At 45.7% G+C, this 21,508-nt stretch overlaps 1 protein-coding gene across 3 annotated transcripts in view; it reads right to left on the reverse strand.

Moving 5' to 3' along the window:
• Window positions 1-21,508, reverse strand: part of RARB (retinoic acid receptor beta) — a 772,903-nt gene that overhangs the window by 21,676 nt on the left and 729,719 nt on the right. For all 3 annotated transcript variants that reach the window (XM_028843631.2, XM_028843632.2, XM_015132297.3), the window contains one exon: window positions 6,656-6,816. In XM_028843631.2, the coding sequence (XP_028699464.1) occupies window positions 6,656-6,816 (161 nt within the window). The remainder of the gene's footprint in view (window positions 1-6,655; window positions 6,817-21,508) is intronic.

The following is a 21,508-nucleotide window of genomic DNA, read 5'->3' on the forward strand; positions in this document are numbered from 1 at the left end:
CCTCAAACTTAGCTCTGCCTCCCTCGCACCCCGCCCCATCCCTGTGAAACCCTGTGCCAGGTTCACGCCATTGCTTTTGCTGGGAACGTCTTTCCCTTGTTCCACTACTCAGGAAGAATGTGGGTACTTAGTGCAGTGCCTACAGAACATTTTTCTTCAAAAGATCAGGACTTACGTGTGCTGCCAGAGGTTTCTAAATACTCACCACACTTGTGACAAAATTTGATTTCCAGCTAGGCTTTGCAGAGAGCGGCCGGCATGGAAAGGTAATGTCCGTGCACTCCAATTCCGCACTCACTAGGTGTTACTGTTTGCTATGGGTTAAACTGTGTCCCGTAAAAAGATGTGTTGAAATCCTAGCCCGAGTATGTCAGAATGTGATGCTATTTGGAAATACGGACTTTATAGGGGTAATCAAGTTAAAGTGAGGTTATTAGGGTAGGCCCGAATCCAGTATGACTGGTGCCCTTATAAAAAAATAAATGTGGAAATCTGGACAGAGGTTGACATGCATAGAGAGAAGACATGGTGAAGACACACAGGGAGAAGATGGCCATAAGACGACGGAGGATCGGTGTCATGCAACTACAAGCACCGCCTTCCATGCCGGAAGCTATGAGAGGCAAGAAAGGGCTCTCTCCTAGAGCTGTCAGAGACAGCGTGGCCATGCACACACCTTGATTTTGGGACTTCTAGCCTCCAGAAACACAATCAAATAACGTTGTCTCAAGCCACCCAGTTTGTATTATTTTGTTTCAGCAGCCCTAGGAAACTAACACAGTAGGTATGCAGTCATTGGTTGTTGCAACATGAAAGAATGTTCTAGGTCAGGGGTCTCCAAGCCCTGGGTCGTGGATGGGTACTGGTCGATGTCCTGCTAGGAACTGGGCCACGCAGCAGGAGGTGAGTGGCCAGGAGTGAGCGTTATAGCCTGAGCTCCACCTCCTGCAGATCAGTGGCGGCATTACATTCCCACAGGAGCATGAACCCTGTTGCAAAGTGCACATGCGAGGGATCTAAGTTGCCCACTCCTTATGGGAACCGAACTAATGCCTGATGATCTGAGGTGGGGTAGTTTCATCCTGAAACCATACCCAAGCCCCGCGTCCATGGAAAAATTGTCTTCCATGAAACTGGTCCCTAGTGCCAAAAAGGTTGGGGACCACTGGCTGGGTGAAACCGGCAGCACACGTGTGTTTACTAGCAAGAAACTGAGGCTCACTAACAGCTGGCTTAAAGTCAGACAGCCGTGAGGTGAGAGTGGGGACTGGAACTCAGGTTTCGTGGCCCCCACTGACTTTCCACCCCTGCTGCTGCATCTCTCCTGGCAGGCCGAGCTCCCCGAGTTCCAGGTTCTGCTCCTCTGGCTGATCACAAATGTTAATTTCCAAAAAGCGCACCAAGTCCACCCATGACTACAAGGGTTCAAAACAGCCTTCCTTTTCTATGGTGTGTCTCCTGGAAAGTCTTTTCACGGTTTCACAGTTCTGTTTGTGGTCATTTTTCCGAGCGGGTTAAGGGCTTCTTTTTTTTTTTTTTTTTTTTTTTTTTTTTGAGACGGAGTCTCGCTGTGTTGCCCCGGCTGGAGTGCAGTGGCGCGATCTTGGCTCACTGCAAGCTCTGCCTCCCGGGTTTACGCCATTCTCCTGCCTCAGCCTCCGAGTAGCTGGGACTACAGGCGCGCACCACCACGCCCGGCTGATTTTTCGTATTTTTAGTAGAGACGGGGTTTCACCGTGTTAGCCAGGATGGTCTCGATTTCCTGACCTTGTGACCTGCCCACCTCGGCCTCCCAAAGTGCTGGGATTACAGGCTTGAGCAACGCGCCCGGTCAAGGACTTCTTAAATCTTCATAGTTCACATTCACGAGCCCCTCGGAGGACAGCTTACCTCCTGCCAGGCCCCACGTGGTGATGAGCAGCGCGCACACGGCAGAGCTGCGGGAGGCCGGGAGCAGAGGCAGCCCTGAGCAGACAGCACGAGCTGGAGGTGGGAGCTACACCACCTGGAAATCCGTCCCACGGTCACACCCACGCTACTTTACAGAACCTGGGCATGTGGCTCGAAAAAATGACAAGACACTTATGATGGGACGGAGAGGAGGAGAGCTGCACATTCAGCACGCCTCCTCTGCGCCGGAAACTGTGCAAGGCGCTCCATATAGTTTTCTCGTGGAACCTCCTCTGCGCCGGAAACTGTGCAAGGCGCTCCATAGAGTTTTCTCATGGAACCCTCCAGGCAGGAGGTGGATGTTTTCAAAACGCCCGTTCTACAGATGAAGGAGCTGAGGCACACATGACGATGTCACTCTCCAAAGTCATGTAACTCCTTAGGAGCAGGGGTTAGAGTTGAACTTGAATTTATGAGGCCCTAAAGCCCAGATGACAGTCACTAGGGTTCACCCTAAGGAAATGGAGAACACGTCCTCAGAACTAGGATGGTGCCTCTGGTTCAGTCCTGATTCTATTTCGGAAAGCTCATCTATAAATAGCTTCTCTCCTGCTTTCCACCTTTCCACGGGAAATCCACCCTCTCTCCTTTTATGGCGGCGGAGGGTCATTGGGTAGAAACCTTCCCGGGGATAACAGCTCTGAAGATTGTGGGTGAGTGCCCTGCCCTGGCCTGAGCTGGGGGTGGTGGGGATAAGCTTCTGCCTCTTCCATCCATTCCTGCGGCCTCCTGGGACCCAACCATTTGTCCCAAATCTACCCTAATTAGGGAAGAAAAAGGAACTACTCTTTCAAAGATCTGTAGATGCGCAGCTGGCTGCCTTTTTTATTCCTCTCTGCCCACTAATTCCAAAGGCATCTGACAGGGATGCCACTCTGGTGAAGATGACAGGAAGTTTCTTGCCGTGGAAGCAACTGCCGGTCTAAAAAAAGCTCTTTTTAAAAATGCTCAACTCCGAACTAAGAGCTTGCAGAGAATGTGTTATGGCTGCTGTTATTTATTTATACCACCGACTTCCAGAAAGGATTTTAAGTGGCTCACAATAAAAACACAGCTAGATCTGGGGAGGGATAGTAGAAATGAAGAGCGCGGTGAGCTGCGAGACTGGCTCAGAGCACCCTCCACCCCGCGGTGGGCAGCAGGCCTCTGGAAGGATGCCCAGTAGCCAAGGGCCACGCTTTAGAGATAAAATTGTGCTTCTGTTTTTCCTGCCTGATTGAAAGAAGTACAAAAAGTCTCCACAAAGTGTTTAGGAGGTTGGGCCCCAGTTGAGGACTGGGGGTGTCACCCCCATGTTGGGGTGGATAGGAAAGGGCTCTGGAGGCCCACAGGGAAGCCTCTCTCTCAGGCCAGAAGCTGAGGCTGAGACTAGAATTGGAATGCACGGTGGTTTACGTGGGAGGGGATCCCAGGAAGCACTGGAGGAGCAGAGTGGGCAGGGAAGGAAGGCGGCCAGCGGAGTTCATCACTGTGGGCAGTCAGGGCTCCATCTAGTTGGGAAACTCTGGGAGATGGTTTAGAGGATACCTAAGTGTTATCCTGCCCAAGGAATCAGGAAGCCGAGGGGTTTACCTCTCCAGCTTCTACTCATCAGTGGTGAGGGACCGCCCACAGGAGTGCCAATGCCTCACATGTGAGCCACCCTGTAGGAACCCCCGGTCACACCAGGCGCACGTTCCAGGAGGGGCAAATGCTGGACGTTGTGTTTGTCCTGCCCTCCTCCAGGCTAGAGTGGGAGCCGTTTCACCTGGTTACTAGGTGAGTCAGGGTCTGGGGACTGACTTGGCAGTGCTAAGATACCACCTGGAGGAGACGGAGGGGGCCCCTGATGTAGCAGTTAGTGGCCCTAGGTACTGCCATATAAAGTCTCTCACCTCATGAACTGGATCAAAAGTCTCCTCTTTCAGGAAGACCTCCCTACTCTGATCTCTTTTCCTCTGACTTTCTTGGAGCTACAAGATTGATTTATTCCTGGGTCACAGCTCTCTCCTCCTAGCTAGATGCCTCCAATGGCCCCAGCTTCCATTCTCCCGTTCTGGCAACCCTCTCGAGGGATTCTGTGTAGAGTGTAGTGGTTAAAAGAGTGGCCCTGGAGTCAGGCTGTTCAAGGTCAAGTCTCACCTCTGACCACTTGTTGACTGAGAGAAAGGGGAACGTTATCTAGGCTTTCTGTACTTGGCTTTCGCATCTGTAACATGAGGGCAACGAAACCCAATTCATAGAGTCCTCACAAGGAGTAAAAGAATTAGTATACTTACAGTACTTAGCATGGTCCCTAGTACATAGTAAATGCTCAATAAATATTAGATGTAATAATGATTACAATGATAATAAAGATTTTTGACCACAACCCATCAATTACTGTTCATTATCTACGAACTAAAATACAGACTCCTCAACTGGCACTCAAGACTCTGCCAGGCTTTTCCCATTCTCTCTTCCCTCTCGCTGTCAACTCAACACAGTCCACTATTGTACAACGCCCGTTTTCTCTCATCTTCTGTTTTCATCCCTTCCCACGGTGCCAGCCTGAGTTCCCCCATTTCTTAGGTCAAGATGCCCCCATCTTGATACACAGCCCAATACAGGGCCTGAAATGCCACTGAATGGCTGGCAATTAGTAAGTATTTCTGAAAGAAAGAAATGCCATACTTTTTGGTATTGGTTATTCATCATGTTACTTTTCTGTATTGTCAGATGCACCCAGCATGGGGGCCAGGTCCCTGGAGGGTCAGTTCATAGCCAGTAGAAGACGCACGGCTGGATGATGCTTTTGCCACTCCACTGCTAGGTAGATATATTTGGGTCCCATCACAGCAGCTTTTCACAAATTGTCTCATTTCATCCTCCCAACTGCTTCACATTATTCCCATTTAGAGATGGGAAACCTGAGGCTGAGAGACGTTAGGTAATTTGTTCACAGTCACGGGGCTGATGGAGGCTGAGCAGGACTTGAAGTACATTCGTGTGGTTCCAGGCCTCGGTTCTGGATACATGGGGTCACATTCCACTTTCTCTCCCAGGTGAAAATGAAAGCTCCCTTACAGTGTCCAGTCTTGTCCTGGCCTGTGTCCCTGCTCGGGATGGGACAGTGCTCCCCAAGCTCAGTGAAGGCTGGTTGAGGTGAAGCCGAGCCTCTCCCTCGGCCTGGCAGACATGCCAGTGTTTCTCCTGGCTGACACCAATGGGTGAGCTGGGCCCCAGGGTGCCACCCTGGCTCTTGCTTCTCAAAGCCCAGCTTATTTGCTCTTCAGAGTCTGGTCTGCAGACCAGCAGCATCAGTAGCCTGGCAGCTTGTTAGAAATGCCCCTAGGCCATGCCTGCTGCACCGGAACCTGCATTGTGAAAAGATCACCAGACGCGTCAGATGCACATTGAGTTTTGAGAAGTACTGCGCAAGGTTCTACCTCTGCTTCCAGATCCACCAGATCTGGGCTTAGCCAGGAGACTTATCTGTTTAAGGTGGGTACCAGCCCTTCAGAAGCTGGTGCCACCCAACTGTGTAGCCTCATCCTCATCTGAGAAGCCACCTAGGCATGTGCGGGCATCAGTTTCCACAGGCGCCCCTCTGGGCCTGCTCCTGGTCCCCATTCTCGTGTTACAGATACCATGGTGGCACCAACATCCTAGCGCACTACACCCCATGCTCACCAAGAGCTGCTGCAAAGCCCCTCCACTCACTGTGGTTTTTTCTTGCTGGTATCACTATTCTGTCTTTTTATCTTCAGGACCTCCCATGCTATCCTTTTTCTAGCATACCCGTCACCAAACCACCAAGGGCTACAATATTTGGATTTTTTTTTTAAAGTATGTGTACTATAGCATTGTAGGTGAGCAACCTAAGGTTTTTAAAGAGGCCAGAACAACATTCTAGTTATATTAATTCATCAAATATATATTGAGTGTCTATGACATGCCACAAGTTAGAAATATACATCAGTGAACATAATATATGCAAAAACCACTTGGAAAAATTAAAGCACCTCATGACCTCTCCACTGGCGCAACCTAGACCAGCCAACATACACCTCCTGCCTTATTCACTCACTTCTCTTTTTCCTCCTTCTCTCTCTGTATTTCTAATCTCAGTGAAAGGTCATTCCTGGCAGAAGGCTGGGAAGCAGAGGGGGAACATTCACTCAACAGGCCATGGGGCATGCCTACCCCAAACTTTTCTAGGCCCTGTCTTAGGGGTTTTGTACATGTCCTCTCACAGAAGGCAGACCTTGGCCCAGGAGAGGGCCTCTTTATCTTGGCTGGATTTCACAGCTGGATTGGGGTTTTTAAAAGATCGGGCCCTTGTTCCCCTGGGTCCTTCTGTACAGATGTCTGTCATGACCCATGTAACGCTTCACAGGCTTTACTTGTTTCCTTCACCAGATCAAAGTCTCTGAGAGCAGCACTCAGTAGTTCATGTTACCAGGGCTTGGAACACAGCCTGTCGTATAGCAAATGCTCAGTTAATGCATCCAGCGTGAATGCATGTGTGCATGACTGCAGGGAGGTGGCACTCAGCCTACTCACTGACTGCCCACGCCCAAAGGCTACCGCACAGAGGGAAGTGGCTACTACATAGCCCCAGCCGGCTAGCATGCAAGTCCCCGCCAGGCCCAGTGCAAAGCGTGTGTCTGTGTGTGTATCTCTGCACACATGCATGTGCGAGGTTTCCACACGCCCAGCAGCCTGGGGCAGGAGTGTCTCTTACCGTGGTGTATTTACCCAGCTGGCAGAGCGAAGGAAAAGTTTCCTGGTGAGCTTTTCGGATCTTCTCTGTGAGATCGTCCAGCTCAGCTGTCATTTCATAGCTCTCTGTGCATTCTTGCTTCGAAGTCTCCTTCTTTTTCTTGTTCCTGTCATTCCTGACAGCTGGAAATGAGAGAGAAGGCACATGAGAGACTGCTCCTGGGCTGGGAGGTTCCACCCCCCGATGCTGCCTTAAGCTCATTTGATATTTGGGACAGAAACAGTGGGAAGAGGTGGTAATGATACACCTCCCTGGAAAGGGATTTGGCAGCCGGGGAGTCCCGGCAGAGAGCTAGGTTTGTCTTTCTGTATATGCATGTGCCTGTCAGTTATTTGGAAAGCTTGGGCTCAACCCAGGAGGCTCAGAGTCTTGGCTTGTTGTGAGAGAACTTCTTCTGTGGACTGGATCTCTTGAAGAGAGAAGGATTTTTCCAACAGCTTTACCCTCAAAGGAGATGCCCTGAGTGACATTGTAAGGGAAGGGTCAGGTCTCTGAACAAAGCTCCTGTTGCTTCATAATTAGTATTTCCTAGTTACACATTTTGGTGTCTTTGCTTTTTACTTTTGAAGAAACTCATCTGAGAGGAGATAAGGATGATGGTTTTTGTCCCTTCGTGTTTTTCTTCTTTCTAAACTTTCTGTATGAACCATGTTATCTGTTTTGGTCTACAAAGTTACTTAAAAATAATAATTGATACAGTATGAAACCTTCCGCCTGGAAAACCGTTCATTCCCTTATTTGCTGGTGGCCACTCGACTCCACATTGTGTCCGGAACACTGGACCCACAGCAGGCGTGTGTCCTCTCCCTCTGCATGCTCCGGACCAAGCACAGTACCGGGCACAAAGTCAGGGCCCAGGACACAGTGCTACGGAAGCCCGTGCTTCCTCCTGAGGCACAGGCCTCTGCTGTCACTGCAAAACCGCGTGTAACTCAAAGCTCTAGCCCCTGACTAGGATCTCGTGGGGAAAGAAACTGAAACCCTGGGAGGCAGACAGGCGAAACCAGACCATGCCACCCCCTCCAGGAAGTCCATGTTCCCTGGGGGCCCAGTGGGTGCCAGGCTGGACGCTGCCTGGCTATGCCTGCCGCCACCGTGACCTGGGAATCTGCACTGCAAAATGACCCAGGGCATAATCTGATCTGCCTAAGAGGATCTGGCCTGAGTTGCCTCCCTAAGAGCACACGGGTGATTTGAGAACTGGCAGTTCCCTGTGTCCACACCATGAGAACACCCATGTTTGGGGTGGGAGCTGAGGGCAGAGTAAGACAATAGCAAGAGGAGAGAGGAAGCGGTGAAAGGAAAGAGCAAGGGGTGAGAAGGGAGAGTAAAGAAAAAAAGGGAGGGGAGTCGTACTACAAAGTCAGTGTCTGTACAAGCCACTCCTACCTAACCAGGAGGGAGGGCAGCTGGGGAGAAAAGGAACAAGGAACTTTTTTTGTGTATGATGAACATGGTATCACAGTATCTCACTTGATCCTCTTATCAGGTAGGCAAGTTTAAACCCATTTTACAGATGAAGAAACTGAGTCTTGGAGAAGCTAAGAAATATGCTCAAGTTCACATGGTTGAGAAGTTCTTTCCTCACTTGGACTCACTCACTTATTCCTAAGGAAACCAACAGGTCTGAAGAGAATACCCTTCTAGACGGTTTCCTTCCCCCAGGACTCTGAAATGACACTGCTCATTGCTCAGAAAATTTCTCGATCACTGGTGAAATGCGTGGGTAGAGCAGCCTCAGCTGTATTCTTGCCCAGTGCGGACTGGCCCCTCGAGACCTCTGTGACCGGATCCCTCCCAGCCAGTGCAGGACGCTGGGTGAGAGCGGGTATCGTGGTTCAAAGCAGAGAGAATGCAAAGAAGCCGGTGGGCAAAGGAGACACAATGAGGGGGGAAGGTGTCATGCAGGGTGGCAGAGACGGCATGGTGGCTCTCTGTGAGGTGGAGCCTGGACTGCTGAAGGGAGGGAATGCCTGAAGGTTTGTATGTGAGTGCGCAGGATCTCAGGTGATCAGACTCCCCTCTTTTCCCCTGCCTTTGCCAATGGCCTTCCTTAGCTAATGAAAAAGTCAAATCTAAGCAGGATGGTCCTTCTAAAACGCAGCCCCGAGGAAAAGTACTCGGCAGTTTTTCACAAAGTTATACACAGAAGTACCAAGTGACCCAGCAATTCCTCTCCTCGGTGTACACCCAAGAGAACTGAAAATATGTGTCTATGTAAAACTTGTCCATGAATGTTCATGACAGCGTGACTCACAGCAGTTGAAAAGTGGAAAGAACCCAAATGTTCATCACCTGATGATGGAGAAGCAGAATCTAGGATGTCCTTATGGTGGAATATTATTTGTCATAAAAAAGAATGAATTATGGACACATGCTGCAACACAGATGAAGCTTTAACACATATACCGTAAAGAAGCCAGTCACAAAAAGCCACACATTGTGTGATTCTAATGATATGGATGTCCAGAACAGGCCAATCCAAAGACAGAAAGTAAGCTTGTGGTTGTCAGGTCCAGGGGCCAGTTGGTGGGGAGGGAGGATTGGGAGTGCTAACGGGTTCAGGGTTTCTTTTTTTAGGAGATGAGAATGTTCTGGACTTACTGGTGAAGGCTGCACAACTTAGTGGATCCACTACGCACCACTGAATTGTACAGTTTAAAATGATGAATGCAATGCTATGTGAATTATATCACAAAACAACGCCAACAAGAAACCCAGAGCCCTTTGGGAGGTCACACATTGCTAAATACTAGGAACTGCTTTGAGTCGATCGTGAAGCGGAGATGACAGCTACAGCTCCATTAAAACGCAGCAGCGGCTGCAATCAATACCCTTTAGTGATTGTATAGCAAGGGCCACTGGGGCACCAGCAGGTGAAGAATCCTAGCTCACGAAATCCCCACAGTAAGCCAGGTGAGGTGGGCATGATGACCCCATTTCTACACTCAAGGAACTTGAGGCCCAACACCACCATGTTTGAAAGTAGTCAACCCAATGTGCATTTCAGTGGAATGTGCAGAAAGAGAGGCCACCAAACAAACTAACAACCCACCCAAGGATTCCCCATAATTCCATCCACAGGGAGCTCTTCAGGACCCGTGTCTGCTCCTAAGCATTCTGCTTCACTGTCTCCATCCACAACCAGGGGCCTGGAAAACTCAGATGAACAAACACGGCTCTAGAGGGTTACCAGGAGAGAGGAGACACCGGGAGCTCTCACCATGGAGTATCTGAACCAAGCAAGAAAGGGAGGGGTGAGGTCCTGTGGGAAGGGGCCCCGGGTGAGCTGCAGCCGGGCACCAAGTTGGGAGTCTCTTTTGGGTTGTACAGTGATAGCACCTGCCATTTGCAAAATCACAACTGTGAAGCCAGAGCACCATGTTCTGAGCTTTGGGCCCAGTTTGGAGCACCCTTTGCAGCTGACTCAAAGGGGACCATGGTGTAACCTCAGGCTGCTTTCCACAGTCCTTCTGTCCCCTAAACGAAGTCCCACCACCACTGTCTATGTAACTAAAGGACTCCTGGAATTATCACAAACTCTTCCACACGTGCAAACTGCAGGAACAACCCCTCTGGTGATAGTGCCCCAGTTACATACAGCGTCATAAGTCGCTGGACAAATTTTCTAAACATGTGGCTTCAGCAGCTGCTTCCCTCAATGGTTTTAAACTCTAGAAGAACGCAGACACAGTGTTTCAGAAGGGCTGCCAAGAACCACCAGAATCACGGAGGTGACACAGTGCACAAGAAGCCACAGGGGCCTGGGGATGGTAGCTTTGTCCAGGTTCTTGGGACCGTTGGTCCCTCTGAGGCCTCATGGTCAGCAGCTCCTGGGGCAGGGCAGGGCTCATTCCCCTGGAGGTCAGCAGTGGGAGGCAAGGGGTGGCACAGGGGCTGCTGGGGATTAGTCAGGAGATTAGAACAAGTGCCAGCTCCACCACTTACCACCTGGGGTCAACTCCAGAGGAGGCAGCTCCTTTCAGAGCCTCCCCCGAGATGGCAGTAGCACCTGCATGGAGACACACAGATGGTGGGTTAGGTGGGAAGGAGGTAGACGGCTGTAAAGGCCCATGTGGGTTAGTTATGCAGGAAGAATGTAAGGCTCTTCTGTGGGGAAATGGATGCCCCAAACACCAAGGACTTGTGGGGATTACTGTGGGGCCTGTGGCTGTCAGTGGCAGAGGAGACTTGCTATAAAAAATGGTGCTTGGAGAAGCCATTGCAGTGGCCCCAAATGAGTGGGTGGATTCATTTGTTCCTTCATTGTTTCATTCATTCATTCAATCAATGAATATTTACTGACCATCTACTACGTGCCATGGTGACACAGGATGGTTCTTGCTGCCATGAAGCAAAAGCTTATGGTAGGAGACAGACATGAATCATATAATAAAACAGTGACAGTAATAATAATAGAATATTGGCATCACTATTATGACATGTACTGCAATTAATATATGAGAGTATTATTTACCACAGTACTGAAAGTGTTCATTACAACTATCATAAAGCCTTCTATTCATGGTAGACCATTCAATCCTTACAACAACTTAATAGGGTAGATACCACTATTATGCCCATTTTGCAGATGAGAAAACGGAGGCACAGGAAGGTGAGTACCCTGCCTGAGGTCATACACACATTCTACAGTGTAGTGAGTGTAATGAAGCATGCTACAGGGACCTGTGCCTGTATATTACTGGGTGTGGCAGGGGGATCCTGCTGGTCCTAGATTAGGAAGCTAACCCTGGGGAATTGGGAGGGTAAGCTGAGGGGCGTTGTGGGATGGTGGGTGGGGAGATGACTCTCTTCTCTGGGAGCATAGGGTGTGTATCTGATGCTCAGCTCCAAAGGCTGGCTGGGATGTTTGATGGTGGGCCTCTTCTTTCACTCTGATTGCAACTGACTGCTATATGCACTCATATACCTATGCCAGACCTGGGGGTTTGACAAGCTGCTTTCAGGTATGGTGCACCCTTGGGAGGGAATGGGGAGGCAAAGAGAGGAACAAACACTGTCAAGCCTGCATCAAAGCCCTCCCCTCCAAGTCTGTGAATATCTGAAAGGCAAAGGCCGCATGTTACTTGTCTCCATGTCCCCAGCGCTTAATACAAGATCCAACCCACAGATGGGGGCCTCATACCTGTTTTGCAAATGATAAGGTAGACATGTAATTAAATGTGATGTTCTGTCCACTGTCAGGGCCTATATGTGGCAATACAGAGTTCACCTGAGCCTCTTTCTTCCAGAACTTAAAGTTCTCATTATCACGTTGGGGCCTGCAGGGGAATCAATGACTACTCTCCACCCCTACAGTAGTAGCCAGAAGGTTGATGAAGCAGGTGGGGCATTCAGCGGGTCACAGATGTGATTTATACACCGGATAGAACCCGGCCCGATGTTTGCAAAGCGCTTCTTGGATGAAAGGTGCTCCATAAACTATCAAGTATTCTCCTTGTGAGGGGCTAAGTGCTACAAATCAGATTTGGTGGCATAAAAGTAACATATTTATGATCCACTATCATATTGCAAATGAAATGAATGTAATAAAAGTGTCACTTATACAAATACCTCTGATGTACGGATCTCGACCTATGAATATGAAAACAGACACCCAAGCACTTTTATTTGAATGTCTAATCATGGAAATAAATGAAGTCATGTTCATTTTAATGTGTGCACTTGTGCATGTATCTGGAATATTGATTTTCACGCACACAATAAAAATTTAATGCAGGAAACATGCAAAAGATGTAGATTCACTTGGAGTCAGGAAGAGATGAAAACAATGCTTCACTAAAAGTCCTTTCACATCAAAAAAAAAAAAAAAAAAGGAAAATACAATTGATGGTATTTTTGTCCATAAAGTTCTTTATATTCAGCTTAGCAAAGGAAGCATGATGGTCTATTTATTCTTGCTTGAAAATTAAAGTCTGGAATTTGTTCATCTTGACTCTTCAGCCGCTTGCTAACTGCAAGAATAATGAGTCACAGTTGGCGATCAGAGCTATGAGGCTGTCATGAGTCGGGGATGACCTGTAACTAACGCACTGATATATTTAAAAGAAAAACGTTAAAACAGGCTTTAATTTTAGTTAAAATATCATTTTCTAATCTCATTATGTAAACGAGCTACCATGGATCTGAAGGCAGGTGGATCTATTACTAATAGTTAGAGACTTGCTTTTCCCATAACCTAAGGATTTAACTCAAGCATTTAACACAGCAGGTCCCACGGTAAACTGGGTAGAGTTGGGGTGAGTAAATACTTCTTCTACATCAGAATCTACCTGAAGGTGCGGACTGTGTCTTTTTCCTAATAAAGTTCGTGCCATGTGAATTCTAGTTGAAACTGGAACAAATACACAGAGAAAAAAGGCTAGCAGCTAAGTTTTCTTGCCACTCATGAGACATGTGCCTTTTGGGCCAGGCTGAGGGTAGGGCGCCGAAGAGTGTGTTTTGAATGAATCAAGTTATTCCATTTCCAGGGACCTTGATTTCAGGGTTTGTAAAATGGAGGTGAAAATGGAATCCTAAGAGGACCACTCCGAGTCTGCAACATGTAGCATATGTGCAAGGACTTCAAAAGGGGACAGGAGGCCCCATACAACCTCGAAGTCTAAGAGATGACCTGGTGTCCACTGTGCCAGCAATCAAGCAAGGAGCATGCTTAGAATGTTTACAGAATATTAAAGTCTTAGGGGAAACAGTCTGGACACAGCATTCTGGGAGTTTAACACGGATCTTCCAGCCTAGCTCAGCTTCTTAAAGGTATTTAAAGAAGTTACAGAAAATCCCTGAAATATCAGAATGTACAGATGTCAAATACTTCTTTGGAGTTAAAGTGGTATGTTATGCTAATGAAACTTTCAAAACAAATTTAATCACATTTCCCTCACTGGTTACTTTTTGATATGCAGATTTTACCTCTTCTTGCGTGAAGAGTCTTTCAAATACTTTTTCCCTCCTCTGTCTGGGCTGGTAAGGGCAGCCCTACTGTGGTCGCATTCATTTTCAGACAAGCACAGTGTGGTGGGCATCCTTGCAAGGCAAGAGATTTAGTTTTAGATGAAAAATCCTTTTCTTTGGACATATGAGCTATAAGAAAGATCTTAAGTTCAATTCCAGAAATGAGAAAAAAGAAAATGTTCCGGCATAATGTACAAAAGTAGGAACTCAACAGTGAGTAGCTGAGGGGCCTCTGAGATGCTTTCCTTCATCAACGGTGGTGCTTCTTTGCACATTTCCTCTGGCAGAAATGGGCTATTCTCAAGTGATGACTTTGCCTAAATCCTATCCAAAGAGGCATACGTGTCTGTGACTCCGTGTTTGTGACAGAGCTACCCAACATAAATAAGAGCTGAGATGAAGCCCTTTACTGATGGCATAAAACTGAATGTTAAAAAATGTAAATTAAAGACATTGGGGCTGGCCCCTCTGCTTTTTAGCCAGGATAAAGTCACACACTTCCTGCATGATCAAGTCACCTTGTTTTTAAAAACTTCTGATCTAGAAAAAAAGAAGGCTTAGTATCACTTCCATAATCAATTTTCATAGGCAGGAAATTCTTTGTTATGCCAAACTCAAGTTCACTTCTGCTGAAGCCTAAGCTGCCCTCGTGTATCTGAAACACTGTGAGTGGGTCTTTTAACTTTTTTGAAAAAAGGCAGACAGTCTAAGGTTCAGGAACCAATAGCCTTCAAATAGAGGTCCCATATATCTAGGGTAAAAAAGTTGAGCAGGGATACAAGCACATCCCTTTATATTTCTTTCATGGAATAGGCATAGACTGCCTTTCAAACACAGAATCTGATGCAGGGCAGGAGGGCAATAAAGAAATTTCCCAACAGCAGACTGTTCCAGATAAGCTTGTATCTTGCTCTGTGTCATGTATATTCTTTATAACAAGTTATGGGCTTTCAAATATTAAATAACAGTCTCTATCATGACAAAATATAATGGCCCGATCTTTCATTCCTACTGTCCTTTAAAACCCAATACATATTTAGCAAATGAACCGAAGCTCTGTTTGATATTTTCATCATACATTTCCTCTTAAAATGTTATGTAAAATAGAAATGAAGTTTTTCTCAGCTTAGGAAAAGTTCTGAGAAGCAGAGCTTCCAAGAGACCATAAAGAGGACAGCCCAGTTGTTCCAACCAAGACCACACTAGATCAGTCTGGAGCCAGCTTGAACCTGGGAAACAGTGCGGGTAAGATCAGCAGAGTTGCCTACCCAATGAGAGAGCCCAGTGAACCTAGAACTGCAACCCGACTGATCCATGGTGCTGTGAACGATAACAAATGCTTATAGTTTTAAGCCACTGAGCTTGGGGGTTGTCTGTTACACAGCATATAATCTGTGTAATATAGTCTGTGTAAAGAGTGTTTTTATGCAACAGTAACACGTGTCCAAATGCCTTTTACCCTACAGGATATTTGAATACATGGTTCCCTCTATTCAGCATTTGAGGCAAGAAAGAAAATAATTGGTCATTCCTACAACTCAGGGTTCCAGATCCCACCCACATCTGTTACAACACACAGAAATGATGGCACTGTTCCCCATAGGTCTTAAATAATATGAAAGGAACATTGGACAAATGGAAGGATCCTGGGGTAAAATTTCAAAGGCCCGCATTTTAGCTCATCATTTATTGTACTATGTAAGCTCAGGATAGTCTCTTAATGTCTCTGAGCTTCAGTTTCCTCACCTGAAAAATAAGGATGTTAATTTTTGTTCATTGCACACAGGATCTCATATATATTTAGATATATACATGATTGCAACACAGTGTAACATAAACAAAAATAGTGGGAGTCCTATAGCAATTTGTTTATTCACCAAACATTTATTGAGTCCTGTAGCCACTAAAGAAACTGAGTCAAATAAAGCATGAGGGGTTCTCCTTTCAATAAATGAAATGCACATGATACATAATATAGAATATAAGGATTTAATATACACGAAAGCTTTGAAATGTGAAATGCTAAGGCAGCAGTTGAGGAAGGAAGGTAGAAAGAAATGAAGGAAGGAAAAAATGAGGGAGGGAGGAAAGAATTTTTATCCAAGGCAAGACCAGCATTCCAGCCTGGTGCTCTATAACTGGAGATGAAAGGGAAGACAGAGTATGGAAACTGTCAGTTATTAAGCTTCCAGTGAGTTCATCTCTAATGTTAGGACTTTGTGTCTGAACTTGGCTTAGTGAACATTTATGACCACACTCACGTCCTTGGGATTCAACATTTTCTGAGATTGCTTAACATACATGATGGATTTCTGCTGAGCCATCCATGTGTCAATAAGGTATCTGAGAGAGATAGACAAATGGCTTATAATTTTGCCAGATGTTTGCCAAATATCCTGTTAAGATATGAATGTAGAGAAGCTCTCACATGTTGTCAAATAAGTTCTAGAAACCCAAATCATTAGAGAAATGGTCTACATATAGATATAGTAGGTGCTTATATCACGTCGTTAGTTTAAATGAAAAACCTCACTTTACAGCATTTCAAATGGTTTACACCAGTCTATATACCCCTAATTGATTCTCAGTGAGGTCCTTGAAGTGCTAAAATTTCTAAGGATCTTCAGAATCACCACATAGAAATCTTGTTCGGTATAGCTTTTGTTCTAAATGCATTCTATTAATTTTAATTTTTAGAAAATTGTCAGTCCATGTATGAGATATATACTAGCCCACTGTTGGATATGATTAGTCAATTAACTATAATATTCTTTCCTAATCATTATAGATCTGAACAGTGTCATATAACTGGGAGTTTTTTCCATCCATCCATCCATCTGTCCATCCATCTATCCATCCAAATAGACATCCGAGAAAGAATTGCCTGTTTATCCAGTCCTTCTGTCTACTCATTCATAAACACATCCGTTTGTCCATCCTTCCATCTATCCAATGCAGCTGCCCATCTATCTGTCCCATTTTCCATCCACTGATCCATCTATTTGTCCATTTGTCCATCTGTTCATCCTTTTATCCATTCATCTGTCCATCTACTTATCTATCTAATCTATCTATCTAATCTATCTATCTATCTATCTATCTATCTATCTATCTATCATCAATCCATCCATCTTTCTATCCATCCATTGATCCAACCCATTAACCATCCATCCATCCAACCATATATCCATCTATTTATTTCTTCTTCTGCTCAAATAGTTATTGAGCATTTACACTTTGTTTGGCATTATACATGTTAAAGAAACAAGAGTGAGAAGGTATCATTTCAAGAGATTCACATTCTAGTAAAAGACACAGTCATCTAAAGAAATAACTATCACGCACTGAGCTAGATGTCAGAAGGGAGATATTCATTCTTAGACTCAAGCAATATGAATTCAAAATCTAAGGGGCTGGTTGTAAGATGGTGCTGAGAGTCACAGATGAGGAAGCTGATAGTTTAGCCTCTGGGGCCGTAGGGAAAAAATCTCAGGAGACAGGAATCTTGAGCTGAAATTCCTTATAAGAATAGGCTAGGTCTTATTCACTCAGATATCCTCAGTGCATAGTCCAGTATCTTCTCCATAAGGAATGTTCAACATATATTTCTTAAATGAATTGGTCTTAGAGAGGCTAGGAGACATTCTGGATGAAGAGACCAACGTGTGCAAAGGCCTAAGGGTTGGAAACACAAGGCTACATGATGGAATTTAGCTTTGGGGTGGCCTTTAAAGGGTGGGGTCTCATTCAGGAGGCCGAAAAGGGAGAGAAGAACATTCTGGATGGGACAGATATGAGAAAATACTTCCAAGAATGACTGCATCATGTTTGAAGGGGAGTGGAGTGGCTGGTGTCACTAAAGAAAAATGTGGAGACAGGGATTGGTGGGGAGAAATAATGAGGACAGACCGAAGTGGGGAGATATAGTGAATCACTGCAAGGAAAAATACGCTGGACTTGGCAACAGAATGAAAATGACGATGAAAAAGAAGACTTAGAGGTAACAATAAGGTTTTAACCCCGTCTTGGGCTACTGATGGTATCAAAACAGAGAAGAAATGTAGGGTAGCTGGTGGGGAGTAGGGAAGCCAGTTTTTGGCAGACACACAATGAATTTGGTTTGAGGGGACGTGACTTAGGAATCCAGAGGCTGTCAGACCAATGGCACTGTGGATTTGGCAAGAGAGCAGCTCCCAAGTTAGATTATTTAGGAGTCAAACCTTGGAGATGACTGTTGAAGTCATGAGCGAGGATGAACAATCTAAGGTGAGAGAGAGGAAAGATGAAATAAAATTCCATCCATCTTCCTATCCATCCATCAATCCAACCAATTAACTATCCATCCATCCATCCAGGGCCAGGGTCAGGAACTAATCCTTGGGAATTGCTGGTGGTTGATGGGAAAGGGAAAAGGATAAAAGGATGAAAGCAGATGAACTGTGGGAGGACCTGGAATAAAAAACCACAGAAATCAATGGAGAAAAGAATTTGAAGCAGCAGCAGCCTGGCCAAGTAAGTGTTCAAGTAGCCGCCAGTCAGAAAGAATGAAGAGGGAGCAAAGTTCATTTGTTTTGGCAATGGAGAAAGTGGTGACTTTCGAGAGAACATTTGTAGCAGAGCAATGAGGATGGAAGCCAGACTTGGGGGTGGGGAAGGTTAAGGGGAGGCCAGAGAAAGTCCTTCAAAAATCAACCTAGAAAATAAACTTGAGGCCAAGCACTTGAAAACATGTTTTTGTGTAATCCAACCTGTAGGAGAGGTCAATGAAACCACCCATGTTTACAAACACAAAAACGCTGTATGAATTTTTCAGAGAATCTGAAATTGCTCATTTGCAGAGAGAGGCTCGCTGGAGGGTCACTATGGAGTGAGATCTTGAAAGATGCATTCACTTAATTTCTACGTAAATATCCAAAGCAGAAGACTTGAGCTAACCAAAGGCTGGGAGAAGAGAGTGCTTTCCAGGCAGAAAATAGAGCCAGTTTGCAGACCCAGAGAGAAGCAACAGGGCAGCTTTGGAGCTCTGCAAGGAACAGGGTGAGGCTTGCAGTTCTGGGTTGTGGCTGGACCACAGCTCATGTGATCGTGTGAACTTGGCCAAGGAGACTTGGCTTTTAAGTTTATCTGGGGTTGCTGTTTAGACGAGTCACTGTTCATGGTGAAGAAATGATTGGGGGTATATGGACCACTGAAGTCGTTGCTAGAAGTTCTGAGTGAGAGAAGAGGGACGTCTGAACTAGGGAGGGACTGTAGGGAAGTGCCAGGGGGAGCAGATGCAAGGCGCCAGGCAGCAGGAAGCGTCAAGGGTTTCCAGCTTGCACAATGGCGAGGGAACAAAGGAGAAACAAGGGCCTCCTCCTTCTCCACTTAGAATTCCAAGTGCCCATGTGCCGCGCAAGTGGAGTTATCCAGTGTGTGCTATATATAATTGGCTATCTGGGTTTTAGGCTCAGGAGAAGTGATAGGCTGCAGAGAGAGCCTTGGGAAAAGCCCACTTATGATTGGGATGGTATCTATGGAAAGTGATGAGGAATTCCTTAGTCCCTCTGGGTTTTGTTTCTTCTAGCTCTTGACTCCTAGAAATTGGCTGAATGTGATATAGACTCAGTTACTCATTCCACTAATAGTTACTGAGCTACTACTGTGCCACAGATGCTGATGTAGACACAGGCTACAGAGGAAATCAAAGCAGAAGTATCTACTTTCATGGCAATTGTGTGTGTGTGTGTGTGTGTGTGTGTACATAATGCCAAACGCCAAGCAAAACACCAAGAAAGAGAACTTCTTATAAGTCTACTCTAAAGACACCCAACAGCACGTCATTGTGAGAAAATGCCTGTGCAAGGATGGATCCATATAATTTGCTGACCTACCTTGCACATCAGAAATTGTTTACAAGTATTACTATGAGAAGATAATAACTGTTCCCTGCCCTTGGCTTTGAAATGCAAAGATGAGAGAAATTCCAACCCAGTATGGAAATTCAAACTCATAATTGCCAACTGTCACAGACCAGTTTCTCAAATTAAGACCGTGGTGTGTGACCCAGACTTCTCTTGCATCTCCCTCAGCTGTAAGGACAGTTTGCCATGAACAGGCGACATCACTGCCGTCATCAACCCCAGCCCTTCAGGGTGCTGGCTGTGCTAAGTGCATGACATACGTTCTCATTTAATTCTCACAGCAGCCCTATGTGGTCAATGGCATGATTTACTTCCCAAGTTGCACATGAGGAAACTTTGGCCAAGAGAATTTAAAAGGCACATTTAAGCCAGTAATTTACAGGGCCAGAATTTGAACCCATTTCTAATTCCAAAACGAAATATTGCTCATACAATAATTCTTAAAACTTTTTGCTTTTTCAAAAGATTAGTGTTGGTAACAAGAATGTAATGAAGACTGTAACTGGGAAATTTTTCTACTTGGCCTTGGTTGTCCTGAATGCCATTGAAAGGTCACTCTCAGTCCACATGTGTTGCTAAAAGAAAATGTTAAAAAAATGAAACAGCAGAAATAAGCCACAGCTCCCGGGTCAATCTCAGCACATGAAGTGTTGGCTAGAATTGTAGCCAACTTAGCCTTCCCCTGAGTGAACTTATCAGTTTCTCAATATAAATAGATCACCCCAAATTGCACTGTCTGTAAAGGATTGCTGAATCCCATTTAGTTCACAAAAATCTTCTTTCTGGCCTACAGAACTTTAATTCTCAGGTATTTATTTCTCTGGAGAGTCATTTGGAAAAGAAATAAAGCCATCTCCACCATTCTCTGCATAGCTTACAGCCACAGTCTTGGATGTCTAATATTAACAGAAAATCCAGTTTCTATTCCTGGGAATGCTTCTGCTAAGGGGTCAAAAAAAAAAAAAATACAAGAAGTCCAAGAAATAACATACAAAACGTTCCTGCCAGCGCTTCACAATCCACTTCCCTTTGCCCTTCCTTTTCCCTTCCTTTAACACCCACACCCATGCCCAGAATGGACTTTCTTTCCCTTTTAATAAAAAAGACATCTGCTAATGCCTTCTAAGGTAGAGGCGGTCTCCAGGCCTTGTGGGAGAGAAGAAAGGCAATGGTAGATCAGCAAGTAGCAGAGAACTCCAACATCCCCGGGGCCATCTATTTCTCACCAATCCAGACCTTAGGGGTGTAAGATCAGTACCAATAAGACAGTGTTTGGGATCCAGGGGGAAGGCAGTTAACATCCAAGAAACAACTAGAGTACATACAAAGAAATCCTAGGCTGCGTGCAGTCCATTCTTAATATGATCATTCATTTTCAAATATTTGCTGACTAAATGATACACACATGACTAAAACTTAATCCTGACAGAGCTAGCAAAAAAAATTAACTGGGGATCCACTATGCTCCAGGTACTGTTCTAGGCACTGAGGATGTGGCGGTGATAAAAGGATGTTCCCAGCTTCTTGGTGTTTATTTTCTTCTTGGGGGAGGCAGATGAGAAACAAATGCATATCCAGTATAATGACAGGTAATAAGTGTTCTGAAGAAAACCAGTGCAGGGAAGAGAGAAAGATCGACAGGGGACGCTGTGCTGTGAGGTATGGCAGGGAAAGCCTCTCTGATGAGGCACCATCTGAGAAGAGAGCTGAAACAGGTGAAGGAGCAAGTGTTGTAGATATCAGGGAGGAGAAAGTATTGCATGTATTGAGGGAAAAGGGTTTCCTATAAATTAAATAAACAAACTAGAGTAGCTATTTGTCTATTTACTCATTCATTCATTCACTAATTTTATTCAAATATTTACAGGGAACCTCCTGTGGTTTGAAGATTTTTCCCCTCTGAAACTCATGTTGAAACTTAATCCGCGATGTGGCACTA

Source organism: Macaca mulatta, chromosome 2 (assembly GCF_049350105.2).
Source record: "Macaca mulatta isolate MMU2019108-1 chromosome 2, T2T-MMU8v2.0, whole genome shotgun sequence".
NCBI lineage: Eukaryota > Metazoa > Chordata > Mammalia > Primates > Cercopithecidae > Macaca > Macaca mulatta.